The sequence below is a fragment of the Eumetopias jubatus genome, unplaced genomic scaffold, assembly GCF_037043125.1.
Source record: "Eumetopias jubatus isolate StellerSeaLion01/CBP00866 unplaced genomic scaffold, mEumJub1_p1.0 scaffold_9, whole genome shotgun sequence".
NCBI classification, from domain to species: domain Eukaryota; kingdom Metazoa; phylum Chordata; class Mammalia; order Carnivora; family Otariidae; genus Eumetopias; species Eumetopias jubatus.
In genome coordinates, this window is record NW_028274815.1 from 66,141,866 (window position 1) to 66,160,893 (window position 19,028).

The 19,028-nt window shown below is 45.9% G+C and overlaps 1 protein-coding gene across 4 annotated transcripts in view; it reads right to left on the bottom strand.

The window, feature by feature from the left end:
- Positions 1–19,028, bottom strand: part of EML6 (EMAP like 6) — a 268,188-nt gene that overhangs the window by 12,377 nt on the left and 236,783 nt on the right. For 2 of the 4 annotated variants that reach the window (XM_028103992.2, XM_088026532.1), the window contains exons 28-31: positions 6,521–6,599; positions 3,887–4,016; positions 2,339–2,437; positions 1,134–1,307 (exon numbers count right to left, since the gene is read on the bottom strand). In XM_028103992.2, coding sequence (XP_027959793.1) covers positions 1,134–1,307; positions 2,339–2,437; positions 3,887–4,016; positions 6,521–6,599 — 482 coding nt within the window. Of the gene's footprint in view, positions 1–1,133; positions 1,308–1,691; positions 1,713–2,338; positions 2,438–3,886; positions 4,017–6,520; positions 6,600–7,507; positions 7,517–19,028 lie in introns of all 4 variants that reach the window. The other 2 variants (XM_088026533.1, XM_088026534.1) reach the window with 2 other exon arrangements.

Consider the following 19,028-nt stretch of genomic DNA (forward strand, 5'->3'; position numbering starts at 1 on the left):
AGTCTGTCAGGAGGGCACTTGCAGGGACTGCTCTACGGGGGGGATCCGGACTGGTCCTTCCAATGCTACAAGGCTATGAGTCTATAGTTTAAGACCCTCAATGTTTCATCAGGAGCTGAGTCTATTTAAGACCAACTCGACATGACAGGAAATGAAGCTGCATCCCCAAAACTTAGATAATGGGGCCATTTGGGCACCGTGCACCAATGAATAAGAAAATGAGAAATGGATGGGATAAGATGAAGGAGTCTCATCATAAAAGTTTGCAGGTTCCCAACCTCTTTTTCTCACATGGGGGCTCAGGAGGGATTGGAACTTAGCTCCCAGCTCTTTCTAGCTCCCTCCATGGGGAGGTGCTGAGATAATGAATCTCTAGAAGCCCTGAATTGGAGAAGTGCCACTTCCGTGCGTGCCTGGCTCAGTGTGCCCCAGATACAGGCTGCCCGGCTGGAGACAGACCTCATTAACGTCCTAATTGGATCTGTTCTGCCAACCTGAGAATACACTCAAAAGATTACACATCTTTGATTCTAACATGAACATAAATTTAGTAGCAGCCTGTGTGTGTATGTGTGTGTGTGTGTGTGTGTGTGTGTGTGTGTGTGTGTGAGTGTGTTGGGGGAAGGCAAGAAAGAAATCCTGTTACGTTAAATGTAAACCTTGATTATAAGATGAATCCCCATTTCGAAAAAGTTAAAATGCCAAAAAACAAAAAATTTAAAAAAAGTGTTTCTGAGCCCATGGTGGTAAAATCCTGCCCCAGTTCCTGTAATAAGGCAACCAGGGTGACAAGGCGGCAGCGGGATCTGGAGGTCATGGAAGGAATGTCAAGGACATGGACATTTGGGTGGGAAGGGAGTTAGGATGGAAATGGAGGAGGCCATGGTCTTCCGCCTGAGGAGGAAGGCTGCCAGCAGAGAGTGCCCACAGAACCTTCATTCAACCAGCCTGGGACTGCCCTGGCCATGGGGTCCAGGGGTCTGGTGGGCAGTTTCTCCGGGATTCTCCGGCTTCTGCCAGACCCAGCAGCAGTGCCTACGGTGGGCTGCAGAGTGGGGCCCATGGAGGTTTGAGCCCCACACACACAGCACAAGCAAGCCTCCCGGAGGAACAGACGGCCTAACTCCTTTTACCTTCCTGCCAACGCCAGACGGTGATGGTGTGCTCAGGGTCCACTCCCACCGACACCAGGAGCTTCCCAGTGGCACTGAAGTTGATGTAATTCACCCCTTTCGAGTGGAAGCACCGCAGCATCGAGAGGGTGTGTTTGGTCATGGCGTCCCAGATGTGGATTGAAGGCGTCGTCCCTGAATGTGTGAGGCATGACACAGAACTGAGGCCGGAGAACGGGGTGGGGGGGGGGGTGGTGTGGCCAAGGCCACACTTAGGTTCACCCCAAAGTCTTTTTAAGACCATCATTCTGGGGTGTTACAGTTACCGGGCTTCAGAGACCTCCAGCCCGACAGGGCCAGTGGTGAGAGACAATGAGACACATGTGCCGTGCTTTTAGAGCCGGAGGCCAAGGGGGCATTTACGTCCAGCACACGCACTTGTGGAGGGGTTTATACAAAGGAAACTGGTGAGCTCAGTGATTTGTATCCGCAGTTTCGCCAGATACAATCAGCAAACGCGACACAGCGACATGACTTTGCTGTGCAGATTCCAACCACTCACGGATGGAGCAGCCTTACCTGGGGTCTCCGTCATACCAACTGCGTTGGGTGGACAATGGCAATGAGGAAGCGTCAAGGGAAGACAACAGCTAAAATAAGTCACGTTTCTAATAGCGAGGCACTTAGCAGCAGCATCAGGAAGCTCCAAATTAAGCTTAGAAATGGACATGGGTTCAAGGAACACAAGCAGTGGATGTTTGTAAAGACTGCCTTTGAAATGACAAAGTTAAAAAAAAACACAACACAACACAACCTCTCACAAATGTGAATCAGTTCACATTTGTCCTTGGCAGTTCCCCAGGGTGCAGAAGAGCCAGGCACGCAGACTGCAAGCTGCCCTCACCAAGCACAATCCCAGACTACAGACGTGGGGCTCTTTATCTGACCCCTGGTGTCTGAAAAACTACCCCCACAAGCCCACAGGGCTGGGGCACCCACTTATTGGGAATATCAGGCTCTGGTCTGACTTTATGATCCCTCAGAATCACCAATCACTGGATATTTCAACCCAGACGACACAGATATATTGGGGACTCCAAAGATAACAGCCATGTCGAGAAAGGGTAGATGTCAGCAACCCGCCCGCTCCCTTTCCGGATAATTGCCCATCAGGCAGTGTCCCTGCTCTGCTGGGGGAAAGCTCGGCGACTGCGGGACGCTCCTACCTATCTGGCTGGTGGCCACCACATTTCTGTACTTGGGGTGCTGGTTCACCGTGAGGCAGAGGATGTCATCCGTGTGCTCGAGGTAGAAGCTCTGGCTCCCTAGGGGCAGACACGGGAGGGTGAGTGGGGGCGGGGGGGCTGCAGACCTCTCAGGGCAACCCCGAACTATTATGTAGCATCTGCAAAAGCCTTGTAAAACTGAGCGGTGAAGGCTCCAAGTTCTCAATTTTAGAATCATGCCTGGGGAGCTGGGAGACCTTTTTTTTACATTTACAGATTCTGTTCCAGGACGGGCAGAAGAGCTGGGGTCTATTCTCTAGCACTTGCTGGCCCCTGCTGCCCGTGGCGGTCCAGAGCTCAGTCCAAGTGCAAGGCTCCCAAAGGTCCAAAATGATAAGGGAGATACTACCTAACTGAGCAAAATGGCACCACTTACTCAACCGAAAGGGAGGGCTGTGGAATAGGAGAGTAATCAGGGACTCTCTTTCACATCCTCCTTATTTCTCAAAGCGCCAATCCACTTGGGTGCCTAGACAGCACAGGTAAGGTCTTCACCCGCTCATGCCCTCACTCAACATATGTCACAGGAGGTAGAAAAAAGGACAAGAAATATGTTATCATCGGCTATGACAAATGGGCTTGCCGACTTCCAAGGTGGCCACTGTAAACCCATTCAAAGGCCCAAGAACTAAGAGGTAGATGATGGCACTGGTAGACAAAGAAATAGCACGTTGCTACTAAAGTGCTAGTATGAGGCTACACGAAAGAGAAAACATATAGAAAATTTCAAGGCCCTTCTTTCCAAAAAAGGCAAATCATTATGTGCTCAGTGACTTCACGGTCTAAAAACGTATGCATAAACAAGCGTGCAGACTTGGGAAGGAGCATAAAAATTTGAAAAAAGAAAGGGGGTCTGTTTTAAGATATGAAGCAAATAAGGCAAGACGTGAACACATTTAAATCTGGTGGCAAAGATATGGGTGTCAAATTAATTTCTGAACGCTTCTTTCAGCTTGCGGTATTTCTTTTTCAACTTTTTGTTTGAGTCATCCTACAGTGAAGGGACATTTGGGGTGATTTGCTTATGCTGTAAGAGTTCTCATTCTTCTGGCTAACCAGTCAAAGCAAGCCAAACTTGAAAATCTGAGCTGCTAAAATATTGGTCACTGTGAAAAATTAATGAGCAAAGTTCCCCTAGGCTCCGTTCTTGGTAACCGGCCACAAGGAATTTCTCCACTCCCCACACCCTCTTTCCAGCTCCTGCCCCCCCCGCCCCCAGCCTCTGAGCAGCTGATGGAAACGTGGACACCTCCCTCCGAGGGCTGGCAGCAGGGTGTTGTTAGAAAGGAAGAGGGCTTTGACCTTTGAATGTGGGCCTCCACACTTTCTAGGACCAAGTGATTCCAGGCTGGAATGGAGAGGAACGGCTCCCACAGGCCGAGAAGGTGCCAGCTCCTGGGCGTCTCAGGAGGGGAAGGCACACCCGGGGGGGGGGGGGGGGACGGGAAGCAGAGCCTGCCCTCAGAGGGGGCCCCGGGGCCGCGTTACCCGTGGCCAGGTTCTGCAGCACGCCAGCCGCCGCCGTGTGGAAGATGATGTCCGCGCCGTCATTCAGGTAATGCAGGTTGTTGCGACAGTCGAATCCCCTGTAGCCAAACACGTGGTCGAGAGCCAGCTCCTACATTCCCACACACAGAGGCAGTGGCCCTCAGAGGAAGCAGGAGCAGGGCCGCGAGCCCGCGCTCTGGGGGCAGCCAGCCCCTCACCTCACGGGGACCGCGTGGCCGGCTGGACAGCCAACCCCAAGCCCAAAGCGTCTCGCTTCTTGGCTAGCTCAGGAGAAAACGCAGCCCTTTCTTTAGTTCCCTGAAACGCTAGGGGGACTAGGCTCACATACAGAATTACAGGCAGTTTTCTAAATAGGCTAGATAAGCTTCGAGGCTCTCCAGGTGAGTCCAGGCCTACTGATTTGATGCCCTACAGAGGTCACCTGGAAGTTTTGTGTCCGTACCTGGGCAGGCACTCTTTAGGGGGAGCCGAATGGTCGCCCGGGGGTTTGCTTTGATTCCCACGGATGCCACTGGGACTGGCAGAATATCGAGGCAAATGGCATGCTCATTCTGTTGCCTGGTGCTTGCCCTACAAAGTTCCCACATCATTTGCATTTTTTTTTCAACAACAAGATACTGTTCTGGGTTTACAGTCTTTCTCTTCTTCCCATCTTGTCTTCCATGACAAAGAGCAGTGGCCGATTAAGACCAGATCAGTTATTAATGTGATTTGACACACATGTACCGTTGGCAGCTCTTCTGTGCCAGGCACGGGGCTGGTGGGTGGGATACAAGATTAAGAAGGTATGGGTCCCTTTTTCTAGGTTCCCTGATTTCTCTCTCTAAAGCCCATCAGTTGCAAACATCAAATTGTCCTAAAATACCATAACTCCTCCTTACTCCAGAACATTCACTGACTTTCACTGCATTTGGGATAAAGCCCAAACTCCTAAGCTGGCATAATTACCCCTACTTACACATGCCCTGTACCCCTCGGTCAAGCTGAATTGTCTATTTAGCCCACTTATCATGAGCTTTCCCATTTTTATAAATTTGCTTTTTGAAATCTCTCTTGCCTAGAGAGCCCTTCTCTTCCTTTCATCTCCGCCTTCTCCCACCCCCATATGTCTCCCAGAAGCTGCAGGTGTAATATGTGACCCCTCATCCTAGTGGACACTGAGTCAAACGGGGCCAGATGGTTTCTCCCAGGAATTTAGAATTGAGGACACTGGTAGGCTTGCCTGTCTAACTAAGTGAGGAGATATAAACTCAGGGGCTGGGTCATACCCATCATCTACCAAAATAGTTCAAGAAGTCTGCAGAAAAAGAGAAGAATGCATCAGACATACAGGGCCCTGGTGGGCAGAAAGAGGCACCATCTTGGTTTGTGATGGCTTCTCAGCTTCTGGATCCTATCTTTTCCTAAAGCTCAGCTGCATCTTCTGACCTGTGCTCTGTTCCATGATAAATACCCTCAATTAGTCCTCCTTTTCCAATAAAAAAAATTTTTAAGATGGATTCTTCTGTCCTTAGTGAGTTCACAGTGTGGTAGGAGGGACAGATGACTGAGAAATAATGGTGGTAGCGTGTGTGACAAGGGCAGTGGATGGGGGGTGTGTGTGAAGGAGTGTAGGAGGGTTTAGGATGAGGAGAATCAGGGAAGATCGCACAGAGAAGACGCTAGAGAAGACCTTGGAAAGACCAGGGTGTGGGGAGGCAAGAGGCAATGCCTTCTAATACACAGGGTCCTGAGGGCCCACCCCAGCATCAGAGAACATTAAGTAATAGGTTTGGGGACTGGAGATTTGACGTGCGGTGGCAAATCACAGGTGCTGAAGCTGGAAGGTGGCTCCTGGTTAAGGTTTTGAAACCAGGCACTTGAATCCCCCAGGCCGGGTGGGAATCTCCCAGGTCTTAAAGCTGTGGTGAAACTTCAAGAGTTGTATTTTAGAGCTCGAACTCTGTGGGCAGCAAGATGTGTCAGAGAGGCAGGGGACTCTGAAGGCAGAAACAACAGCTAGGAGGCCTCTCTTAGAGAAGAACAGAAGAACAGGCCCACAGAGCGGCAATCCTTAAGTAGGAACAACCGAGTTCAAATCTCTCTCTACTCCCTGGCTTGGAGAACTTGAGCATGGGACCTAATCAGCCACTTAACTTCTGGAAGCTGGTGTCTTTATCTGTAAAATGGAAACAATAGTACTACCCTCCTCACAGGTATGAGAGGTGCATGAAATACATCTTGGGAAGTACGTACACAGTCCCCGGCTCACCGTGAGAGCTCCCACAACATTAGAGACAGTGAATAAACTCGCGCTCCCCCTTGTGTCTCCCCTCTTTTCCCCTGAGGGGACTAGGTCTGGGGGAAAGGAGTCAGGTTCGAAGGACATGGGACATTTGCAAGTTAGTACTGACAGGACCCGGTGACAGGGCTGAAGGAACATGACCCAATGGTTGTGATTCCCTGGGTTTGGGGCCACAACGCTATGTAGGAGGAAGAGAGGACAAAAGAGATCCAGCAGGTCCATTCAGGTTTACTAGAAGGTACCTATGGGACACGCAGATGGTGATGTCCACCAGGCAGGTCTTAGAACACTGATATCAGATTAAAAACAAAATAGTTTAACCTCCTCACCTCAACCAGTTTCTTTTTTTTGGTGATATTGTTCTTCTGGAGTTTCTCAGGCTGGGGAGCTGCTCTGCTAACGGGCGGTCTGGAACAGAGAGGGACCAAAAACAAAACAAAACAAAACAAACAAACAAAAAAACAACCCAAAACATAGTGTTGAACAAAAGGCAGCAAGGTTGCTGGTCCAGTGTGCTCAGCTAAGGCCAGTGCCAGGGTCCCCTCTCCCCTCCCCCCACGCAGCAGACCCTCCACCTGGGTTTGTCTGTCCTGCTTCCTCCTTTGCTCCCCGAGAAAGGGTAGATTCTGACATTAGGGGTCCCAGATGATGGGGGAGTAGATTTAGATGCACTGGGGTGGGCTACGCCACACCTAAAGCATCGTAGTCAGGGATCAGGCTCTCTACCTCCTGGGAGCCAGGAAGAACACAGGAGCCAGAGGGGCTGATTTTCAAACTAAAGAAGGAGCCTAAGAATGAGAAGGAAGAGGCTATGCTTTCTGAAACCACCGGCCATTTTCCAGGCAGGAATGCGCCTACGTTGTTCAGAATTAGGTGGTCAAATATCGTGGCATGGTGTGAAGTGGGACTTACAAGTCAGGTGTGGGAACGGGCCCAGATGGCCAAGTGCCCAGGTCATTCTCGATACACAAAAGGGCAAGTGGGAAGTATAGGGAGAGAAGGCAGAAAGAATGCCCACTTGGCCCTACACCTTGGGGTTATGGTGTACCTTAAACTGCTACCATCATCCCAAAGTTTGCCTTTCCCTGCTCAATTTTGGCTCTGGGCCTCCAAATTTAGCTAAGAGACTGTATGATGGGTAAGCTCTCCACTCTTACACCAGTAGGCCAATTTTTTGTAACGTGGGGTTCCCTTAAATCGGACTTCCCTGAGTTGAGGACATGGGGGATGAGTGGGGAGAGACCTGTCCCAGCTCCCGCTGCAGGTTCCAAATCCACCAGTGACTGCTCTTGGGCTATGCAAAGAGAAAGGATTACCTTGATCCCCTTGTAAGCAGCAAACAAAGCCAAGTGAGAAACTTAGTACAGTTCAGAGCCACATTAGCAACCACCTCATTCATGCACAAGCATTATCCAAGTGAACAGACATTCCTGTGTGGCACAAACCATGCTTCCCGGGCATGCCAGCAAAGAACTAAAACAGAAATGAAAGAGTGCACCAGTCTACGAATTCAGAAAGCTCATACCCTGGCGTCTCTGGGCAAACTCTGCACTAAAGCGCCTACAGAATAGGGAGAAAAAAGGAAGCCTTGTCAATGCTTCCCGCACGCTCTCGGCGACTTTGTGAATGCGCCTGGGGACTCGGCTTATGTGAGAGTGTGCTGGGGAAAAACCTGTGGTCAGAGAAACAATCACATCCTCCTGGATGTCGCTGGCAGTTACGCACAATGGGCGCTTTGTTTCCGACTCAAGTTCGACTCATAATTTAGCCTAAGAATTCCCAGTGTTTCTTGGTCGGGCAGCTTGCCTGCTGGAATGGCTTGCGTTTTTGTGCTGGGGCAAAAACAAGTTACCTTTATTTTCTGAGAAACTCTTCAATCCAAACAGGTTATGTAATCATAAGTGATAATTGGACCAAATGGTATTATTATCTGCGCTGAAGAATAGGGAGTGAGCACATCTCTGCAAAACGACACCCCCGGCTGATGTCATTTGCTGCCAAATTGAGCAAAACCGGGAGGTTGGGGGCATGCCAGTCCTCGCAATTAGACACTTCCTTCACATTAATTATCACTTCCCAGGACATCTGCTCTTTCTTCTGTTTTAGTGGGACTTTCAAATGAAATCCGTGGGTTTCTTCTTTCACCTAAGAATGTTCAAGTGTGTGACAAAAGCAAGCCGAGGTCTGAGATGGGGGCAGGAGGACACTGGGGCTACAGCGTGGTTCAGAGGCAGAATTCGAGATTAAACACAGGGCTCATTTTCGGGGTACACACAGGCTGTATAATATGCTCCATATTATACAGTGTATACGAAGTACGCATACAAGCACAGACACTGCGTATTTATATATACACGAGATTGTATATATATACACATAGAGGCAATCCGATGCTTTTTTTCACCTCGATTTTCAGTTAAAAACTGAAAAGTAAAGCAATCTCAGAATGTTTCTTTCTTATTTCACAAGCATATGTTTATAGCTGTATTGCTTCAAAACTGAAGATGAGAGGGGCAAAAGGAAGAAACCTGCATGGTGGCAAATTCAGCGGATTGTAAGTATAGACCCTTGGCGGTTGTGGATTCTGCATGAACGCTTAGTACTGGATGCTCATCGAACACCTGGGCTTTTCCAGAGTGCTGTGAATACTTACTTGACAATTCCCTGCCTCCAAAGGAAAGCAAGTTAAAACACAATACAAGCATTAAAGGCTTCTTTCCAGGCATCTATAAACAGTGTTCGTAACATCAGACGTGGGAGGAACTGCCAAAAATCTCAAACACAGCCAAAGGCTGGAGGTTTGGCATTTTTCAGCAGATCTAAATCCTTCCAGATTCAGATTCCATTGGAAATGTGACTCTGAAAAGCTTTGCTGAGGTGGGAAAGAGTAGGGTGCATGAGAACATTCACTCACTTTTCAGTCCAATAAACTCTTTATAGCTGGCTGTCCCAGCTGGTACTCAGGACAGGAGAGCCAGGAAGGGAGTGAGCACAGTGGGGATTAGCACAGAGACATGGGAAGGTGAAGAGCCTGGGGGTGGGGGGCGGGATCCCAGAGGGGTGGAAGGGGCCTCTGGAGGCAAGTGGAACTTTGAAGTCACTCAGGGAAACAAAGAAGAGAGTTTCCACTGGGCAAGAAACTTGAGGGAGCCTGGCAAAAGAGCAAACGAACTGGATAATCAGGAGAGAGGACTACGGACAGGCTTGAGCTCTGAGAGAGTAGAAGAGAAGCCTTGCCAATGAAGACAGAGCAGAGGCAAAAAGCCAAGGGGAGGCCTGTGGCCTCGGGCCTGTGACTGGGTGTTAAGTAACGAGGTGGCAGTGTTCTTGTGTGGCACTGGGGGGCGCAGGCTGCAACACCCACCCTTGCCGGTGGGTAGTCCCTACTGCACAGCCCCATGGCCTCTGTGGAAATGGCACATTCTTGGGCAGGGAAGGACCACGAGGTCAGTTGGTGCTGCAATCCTGTCGTCTGGCAGCTGGGCTGCTGAAGAGAAAGCTTAGGCTCACTTGAAGACTTGTGTGGTCTTCCCAACACGAGCTCTCACCCCCCAGAGAGCCCCCCAGAGGTGGCCAGGGCCCAGTGTTCACCCCTCTTTGTCCCCTCCCCAGGGTGCTGGTGGGGCAGAGCACATGATGACCTGAGATGCACAGGAGAGGGCTCAGAGCCAAGTCTCTTAGGGAAGCATCTGAAATGATGGAAGACGGGAGGAAAATCAGTCACACCCCCAGATGAGCGCAACATGACAGCCAACTGGGGAGTGAGGCTCAGAAAGCCGGTAAGAAACAAAGTTGTTGCAAACAGCTTCTATAAGAGAGGGGTGTGGGTGTGGAGAAAATCAGCTACATTTAGCCAAGAAATGAAAGTTTGGAATTGTTTTTAGTGTTGTTAGTCAGACAATGTTCAAAGGGTCCTTGGAGGAAACATAGCTTTCTTCAGATTCCAAAATGTGGCATAAAATGGTCTAAGAGTCTTCGAAATGTCTTGGGAAACCAAGCTACTTTTGATTCTTTTTTGCGGGAACCAGCAGATGATCTGAGCACTGTTTCAGTATTGTCCTCCAACGAGACCTATCAGCCCGTGGGTGGGCTTCAGGTACTTATGCTAAATTGTGTTTGCACCTGTGCACTTTTCTGGGGGAAATGAGGCATGTCTTTAGCAAATTTTCGAAGATGTATGTGATTTGAGAGAGAGAGATTAAGAACCATTGTGCTCAGATAAATTCAGGTTGAGGACAATTCTACAAAGCCATGGGAGATCTCCATTATCAAAACAAAAGGAGCTGGATTCTGTTAAATGTATTCCTATGTCTTCCAGAACCACCTGTAGAACTGCTCAGTGGTGAACTGGAGTAGAAGGGAGAGAGTCAGACAGGAGAATTATGGGATGCCCTGAGGGAAGCCTGCCAACTTCTAAATGCTTTGGACTGAAGCCTATAATACAGCCCATCTCCCCCTTTTTTATCTTTACAAAAATGGGGATATAATCCCAGACTTGGCCATTTCAGGTGAATATCAATTTATTTGGGTGAAAAACTGAGGGCATAAAGAATAGAAAGGAGGAACTATGAATAAGGTGGGCAGACTATTGAAGAGGCCACTCCAGCAATCCAAGGGAAGGATGATGAAGATCTTGACTAAAGCCGTGGTTGTAGAGAAGGAAACAAGGGAATCTTTAAGGAAATACTGGCAGAGTAGACTTCAAGAACTTTGTAATTGCTTGTTGTAGGCATTGAAGGAGGAAGAGCAATTTCAAGTGGAATACCAGTTTTCTGCCTGGGCACCTGGTGGATGGTGGTACCAATGACTGAGACAGGAAGAGAAGAGTCATGACAAAAGATGATGAGCTCCCTTGTGGCATGTTAAACTTTGGACGTCTGTGGGCTGGAAGCTCAGCTGAGAGGTGGGACTCAGAGAATCATCAGCCAATGGGGGGAATATATGAGAATATCAGGAAGAGAGTTGGAAGCCTGAGGACCAACAGCATGTGAATGGCTAGAAGAGGGGGCAGACATGGGACACTGAGAAGAAATGACTGAAGAGGTAGGAGGAGGGCCAGGAAAGATGGTTCCTAAAAAATAAGTGAGAGAAAAATGGATATAACTTCACCATCCTACATGGTATCCACTGGCCACATGCGGCTCGCCCAAATTAAGACGTGCTGTAACAGTAATATAAACACCAATTCTGAAGACCTAGTAAAAATAGTTTTTAAAAAAGAAAATAAAATGACTCATTTATAATTTTCACAATGATTATGTGTGGAAATAATATTTTTAATATATCAGGTTAAATAAAATACATTATTAAAATTAATTTCACCATCTCTTTTAACTTTTTAAATGCGATTACTAGAAAAATCACCTATGTGGCTTGCATTGTATTTCTACCACACAATGCTACTCTAGAAGAAGCATGTTCTTCCTTTTAATAAGACAAAGAGGATTTGGGAATCTGAAAGTCACCATGTCTGTAGGATGGCAGGGACAGAAGACTGACTGATGGAATGGGCTAGACAGTGAAGGAGAGATTTGGTAAAGCCTGGATGAGAAGAAGGAAGGGGAAGGAAGGTAAGGGCGGGAATATGTGTGCAAGTGTATAGGATCAGTGGGAAGATTTACTTATTTCCCGAGTAGAGTTTGGTGGGGATGGGAAAGACTAGAATGCATTTCTTGGCTGAGGACAAGGATCCAGTTTGGGGGGAGTGGCATAAGAGATATAGGAGAGAAAGGCAATGATCAGGGAGCAAGGAGGCTGGCAGGCTGAGGTCCAAGCACCAGCTGAGGGACCAGCCTTGAAGAGGAGGAGGGACTTCATCCTTCTGAGAAGAAAGGAAGTGAATGGTTTACATGGGGTAAAGGATGGGAAGCAAAACAGAGGAGCGATAAAGAAGTGCCAAGATGGAGTTCATGCCCAATAGCTTCTGTTTTCTCCATGAAGTAGGGTAGAAAAGCCAAGAGTGGAGGGTGTAGGGTTTGGGCAGGAGGATGAGGAAAGGCCAGAACTGTCTTTCACTGTGGAGTGGCTGGCAGAGGGAGCCAACCAAAGACAAGAATGAACACGAAGGAGCAGTGGAGGGCCTCAGTGTCCCTGGCAACGTGGACTCTGGTGAGGACAGTCTGCACTAGTGCGATTTTCTAGTCAGAAGAATGAAGGTATGTGCTATAGGGGAAATACAGGGGTGAAGAGCCAAGAAGACTGGGAAAGTGGCATTCAGGCAGACAAAACAAGGCCAGGAGGAGTTGATGAATCTAGAAAAAAATGGAAGTATCAAGGTATCTAGGATGGTTTAATGAGGATTAAGATCAAGATTACTGGGAATGAGAAATCTAGAGGAGAGAAGTTGAAGACACTGATGGAGAAGGGAGCTACTGGTGATGATATAACCCCTGGCTGGCAGGAGCTGGTGGTCAGTTGGTTGACCATCAGCGAAACTCCTCAGAGACAGGAAGCTGATAACTGACAAGGACAGGAAAGGGGAAAAGACAGCAGAGCATGATGGGAACTTCAAAGGAGCGGGGTGGGGCTGGCCAAAGAGCGAGCCAATATGCTTTCCAAACACCCACAGAACACCCGATCCCCCACACCTTACAGCCAAGGACATTGTTTCAAGGGGCACGAATCATGCACTCCAACAACTGCTTCTCCAAACACCTCCCCGGTTACCACATTACAACCACACAATAGGAGAAAAAGGGAGGGTAACAACCCCGGTAGCGCCCATTCCCGCCAAATGGAGATCTGAGACATGTTCAGAGACTTGACAGAAACAACTGCACCCAACCCTGCCACTGTTCTGTAAGAGACGCTCCCTCTGAACAGAAAATCGCTCACCAGTGTGTGATGTGTTTGTTACCTCCATGAGCCAGCAGTTTGAGTCAACTGTTTACACTGTAAGAGTATGATTTCCTGGGTGTATTAATCTTTAAAAAAAAAAAAATCACTCTACCTCTGCATTTTCAAGCCCTGGCACATTTTTTTACGATAAAAAGTGAACAAACTAGGCTCTAATGAATGGCAGGTTTGATTCCTAAAATTACCAGTTATAGTGAAGTCATTATTTTGCTTCAAACAATACATAAAATCAAAAGAAGTGAATAAGGGAAATCATTTATGAAGGTACCATTAAATTCCCTTAAAAAACCCAACTATTCAGAGTTACATAGGCAAACAACAGGCGTTTGAAATGGTTAATTTCAGCATTTTGAGAGTTTAATAGATACCGTAACTTCACATCCTCCCAGCTTCTACCTACTCAGACCAGCCGGGAGTGCAGAACTCGACAGAACTAAGGGGTGGAATAAAGAACAACTCAGCCTAGAGAGAAATGCTCTGGAAGAGCAGGGACACTCCTTGGCCTGTGTGCCCTGCACACGTGCAATTGCTGCCCCCGAGTGAGGTTTGAGCCTGGCTTACACGCAACAGACAGGCAATGGCATGTCTCCTAAGAACGAACTCTTAGGCTCTTTAAGGTCAATCATCACAAATGGGATGGAAATAGAGAATTCAGGCTCCTTCCCATTTATCAGACCAAGCTTCAAGATAGGATGTAGGGGGTTTGACAGATCTCAAAATGGTAACTTTGAGGGTGAATTCAGAAGCACCTGTTAGCAAGACTGTCAGTTCTTAGCAGCTCTTACAATCTGAGCTCACAAAGCAGCTACTGATCAGTGATGACAAAGGGCCTCTGTGAGGCCAGGGGAGTGAGGAAAGGGGAAGTGCCAGGCTGTTTATTCGTTTATTTCCCCATGGAGGGGAGCACTGTCCTGATTCGCCAAGTTCATCATGCCTCAGGCAAACTTGAAATGGGCAGTGACTGATTAAATACAGCATTAAAACAAAACAAAACAAAACAAAAACTGGGGGGCAGGTTTCTCTCCCTGAACATAGCAGAAAAGGTTAGAAGAAAAATTTGGGATTACCTAGAGATGGTGGTTTCTTTCAATTCAGGGAAATCCAGCTAACTTTTGCAATATTTTTACACTTTGCCACTTGTGAGCATGTTTTTTGTTTCACTGTAAATTCACTGACAGAGAAGCTTTGGATGTAAAACAGGTGTGATGGCTACAATAACACCGACTTGTCTTTTCCGTTCTTTTTGCCTTGGGTTATTTAAATAGATTTAAACCAAACAGACATTTAATTCCTAACAGACAGACGGTACGAAGATAAAATTGTTTAACCTGAGAGAGCCGTCCCACGTGGGTCACACCGTGCCCCACAAAGATGAGACCACCCATGGATGCTAACAAAATGAAGGTAAATCTGGTTGCTGACCAAGAAGGGATTTGTAGACCTTTGTGCGGACAGATGAATATATTTAAATATTAAGAGAAGCAGGCTAAGTAAATCCATCCATTCATCTACTCATTCGACAAACACTTGTTTACCACGTACTGTGAGCACAGCACTGCGTTAGGCACACGGAGAGAACCAGGACAATACGGCGCTGACCCGTGAGGCACTAAGAGACTCACAGACAAAGCTGACAATCCAGTGGAACTTTAAGTATCTTGATACCATGGACCAAAATATTCAGGATCCAAGGATTAAAGGTGGCTATTAATTTGGGGCTGAAACAAAAACAAAATTCCTTTAGTGTTTCTTTATAAACCCATGGTGTATCGTTTTCTTTATAAGATTTTCTTTTTGCTTACGTTCAGGAATCTGTATAAACCAATTCAGAAGGGATATGATAAAGTAGGTCAATTTTAGGGCCTTCCCCATTCAGCTGTAAGCACAACTTAGGAAAAGGTTTGCAAAACCCTAGTGTTAGAGTGCAGTCTTGAGGTCATTTGGTGCTGGGACCCGACCTTTCAGAGATGAGGAAACCAGCATTTATAAAAGGCTCAGAATCTGCTTCTAATTGTGGATTGGTAAAAGCGTCTTGGTTTCCTGAGGAACATATGGCATAGACTGATGGTTAAAAATGTACTAGAGGGACTAAAATATTAATGTAGGAGTATTCACAGATTCCTCCTTTATAATCCCCTGCTAAGAATAATTCTGGCAATGCCACCCCAGCATCTCCTCACACTGGGGAGCTGAGATGGATGGAGGGTGACATAATTTCACACACCATGGAGGACTGGGAAAGAGATTCCACTCAGGACAAACACCTCCCTCATACATGTTGCGGGGTGCCCAAACTGCCCTCTTCATAGTGGAACACTTACTAAGATGTGAAGGAGAGGATCACCCTTCAGGATCCTGATTTACCTGTAGGTCCAAGTGGGGGTTACTAAGGGATACTGTGATGTTGACAGCTGGGGTCAGTCAAATGTGGGTGAGTAGTTCAGGGGGCCACTGGTGCCCGGGGACAAGTCCCTGTGTGTGGGGACTACTGAAGGCACCATTCATCCATCCACAATGAAAGGAAGCTCACAGCACATATGAATGAGCAGAGGAGGTGCCTGGTCCCCTGGATCACCCATGTCACACACTCCTTGCCAGAAAAGGGGGATAGTTAGTCTCAATGCCACAGAGACTAGGAGTAAGGACAGTTGTTTGGAATTGCCTAAGGGCAGAAGCCAGGGGTAGACTAGACTGAGAGCTGGAAAAATGGCCAGGGGTGCCAAATTCTTAGAGGAAAAATTTCCAAAATGGATTACGGATATAAAGAGAAGATGCCAACAAGATCTCAGACTTTGATATCTAGCCCGTGGATATCAGTGACTAGAAATGAACCTAAACCTTGCTAAATTGTTAAGGAGTTTATTCACTCAATCAACCATCATTTACTGAGTGCTGGCACTGTTATCAAATTCTGAGAAAAGGCACTGTATCAGAAATTTTGCTTTCACAGAGTTGACATCCTAGCTGCAGGAGAGGGGCTTTATGAGAATCCCCAAATCTGGCCAACAACAAAGGCCTGTGATTGCTCACCTCTTAAGGCCTCCAACAACAGGAGTGGGATAATAGAGCAAAGCCCAAAAAGGTCATCCTCCGTGAAGCCAATCTCAGACTTGGCAAAAAATAAGGACAAACAAAGAAGATCTTGACAAGCACCACAGGTTGAGCAGAAGGATGACCAAGGACCCTGTCCCACTGTGTTGGAGATAACCTCACAAAACCTGAAACCAGGGCATGCTGAGGCAAGAGTCTGGTCAAGCCAAAGTCAGTTTCCCTAATCTCATGTAAACATGTTGCAGTGTGTGAGAATTGTTTTGGAGTGGTTATAGCTTCTGAGCTTGCCGGCATGTAGTCAGACCATCCTAAACACTTGGGTATGTGTTTGGGGAGGAGGCAGAATATTAAAAGGTATAAAACAAAACCTCAGGAGAACAGTAAGGGGAGGCTCTTCTATTTGGAAAAAGTTCTCCTAAGTACGGCTGTCTGTTTCATTGGCATACTCTGGGGACTTGTGAAGCCTTAACACAGGCTAAGGAAATCCTGTTAGTTCCTGCCTTAGGTAACTATGCTTACAGCTTTCCAATACTCCAAAATTAAAGAAACTTTACATCTCTCGCTTTTGTACGGTCATCTTTCCATCATTGACATCACTGTCCTATTGTGATGACCAAGCAGATTGCTGTCGGAGTGGGATTAATGCCAAGGACTCCCGCAGGCCCTTGCCAGAATGCAGCCAGCCACTTTCCAGATAAACACTGCACACCTATTGAGGTTTAGATGTAAAAGGAAGCCCCGAGGGAACTGAGTGTTGCTTTGACTTTCACTGATTCAACTCTTTTTGTAAAAGCTAGAGACTCCAGAATAAAAAAACAAGGGGAATTTACAGATAACAATGGTTTCAAATGTTGGAGGTAATGGTAATGACACAGTTGATATAAAACTCTGTCATTAACTAACCTTTGCTATAAAAAATGGCCAAAAATGGAGAATGATTTCAAATTAAAAATTTTAACTGGGAAGATTTCTACTTTATAATATGTGAATTACTCCAACTAAGACGACCCCAAAATGAAGTAGCTTTACTAGTGAAATTTACCAAACATTTGAAGAAGAATTAACCCCAATTCTTCCAAAAAATAAAAAATAAAAAAGGAGGGAGCACTCCCAAACTCATTTTACAAGGCTGATATTATCTTGATACCAAACTGGAAAAGGACACTACTAGAAAATAACGGGCCAATATCCCTAATGATTATAGATGCCAAAATTCTCAGTAAAATACCAGCAAACCTTATTTAGCAGCACATTGAAAAGATCATTCACCATAATCAAGGGGGATTTATTCTGGGGATGCAGGAATGGTTCAAAATACGCAGACTGTCACTGTGATACATCACAATAGAATGAAAGAAAAGAATCCTATGATCATCTCAATAGATGCAAAAAAAGCATTTGACAAAATTCAACATCCAATCATGAGAAAAACTCTTAACAAATTAGGCATAGAAGGAACATATCGCAACATGATAAAGGTCATATAAAACAAGCTCATATCTAACATCATGCTCAGTGGTGAAGGGTTGAAAGCTTTTCCTCTGAGATCAGGAAGAAGACAAGGGTGACAATTCTCACCACTCCTATTCACCATAGTACTGAAAGTCCTAGGGTGAAACAATCAAGCAAGAAAGAGAAATAAAAAGGTATCGGAATTGGAAAGGAAGAAGTAAAACTGTTTCTATTTGCAGATGACATGATTTTATATATAGAAAATACTAAAGACTCCACCCAAAAACTATTAGAGTTAACCAATGAATTTAGTAAAGTTGCAGGATATAAAATTACATACAAAAAGTCAGTAGCATTTCTATATGTTAACAACAAATTTCCTGAAAAAAGATGTAAAGAAATTGATCCCATTTATAAGAGCATCAAAACTAATAAAGTACTTAGGAATTATTTCAACTAAAGAGGTGAAAATCTCTATGCTGATAACTGTAAGATCTTGATGAAAGAAACTGAAGAAGATAGAAAGAAATGGGAAGGTATCCCATGTTCACGGATTGGAAGAATTAATATTGTTAAAATGTCAATACTACCAAAATCCATCTATAGATTAAATGCAAGCCCTATTTAAGATCCCAATGGCATTTTTTACAGAAGTAGAAAAAAACCACTCCTACAATTTGTATGGAACCACAAAATACCCCTCATAACTAAAGAAATCCTAAGAAAGAAGAACAAAGCAGGAGGTATCACACTCCCTGATTTCAAGGTATACTATAAAGCTACAGTCATTAAAACAGTATGGTACCAGCATAAAACAAATAGACCAATGGAACGGAATCAAGAGCCTGGGAATAAACCCAAGCATACATGGTCAACCTAATATTTGATAAAGGAGCCAAGAATACTCAATGGAAAAAAGACAGTCTCTTCAATAAATGGTTCTGGACTCATTGGATATTCACATGCAGAAGAAAGAAACTGGACCCATATCTGATTCCACTCTCAAAAATTAACTCAATGGATTAAAGACTTGAAAGTAAAACATGGAACCTGGAAACTCCTAGAAGAAAACATAGCAACAAAACTCCTTGACATGGGTCTTGGTGATGATTTTTTGGATATGACACCAAAAGCTCAAGCAACAAAAAAAATAAACAAGTGGGATTGCATCAAACTAAAAAGCTTCTGTGCAGCAAAAAAACCCACAAACCACCAAAAAAGTGAAAAGACAACCTATGGAATGGGAAAAATACTTGCAAACCATGTATCTGATAAGGGGTTAATATCCAATATATACAATCCAGTAACAAAGGAAAAAAACAAAAACCTTAAAAAAATGGGCTAAAGGCCTCAAGAGACATTTCTTCAAAAAAGATATAGGACAGGCCAATAGGTACATGAAAAGATGAACATCATTAGCATGAGGGAAATGCAAATTAAAACCACAATGAGATATCATCTCACACCTGTTCGGCCATC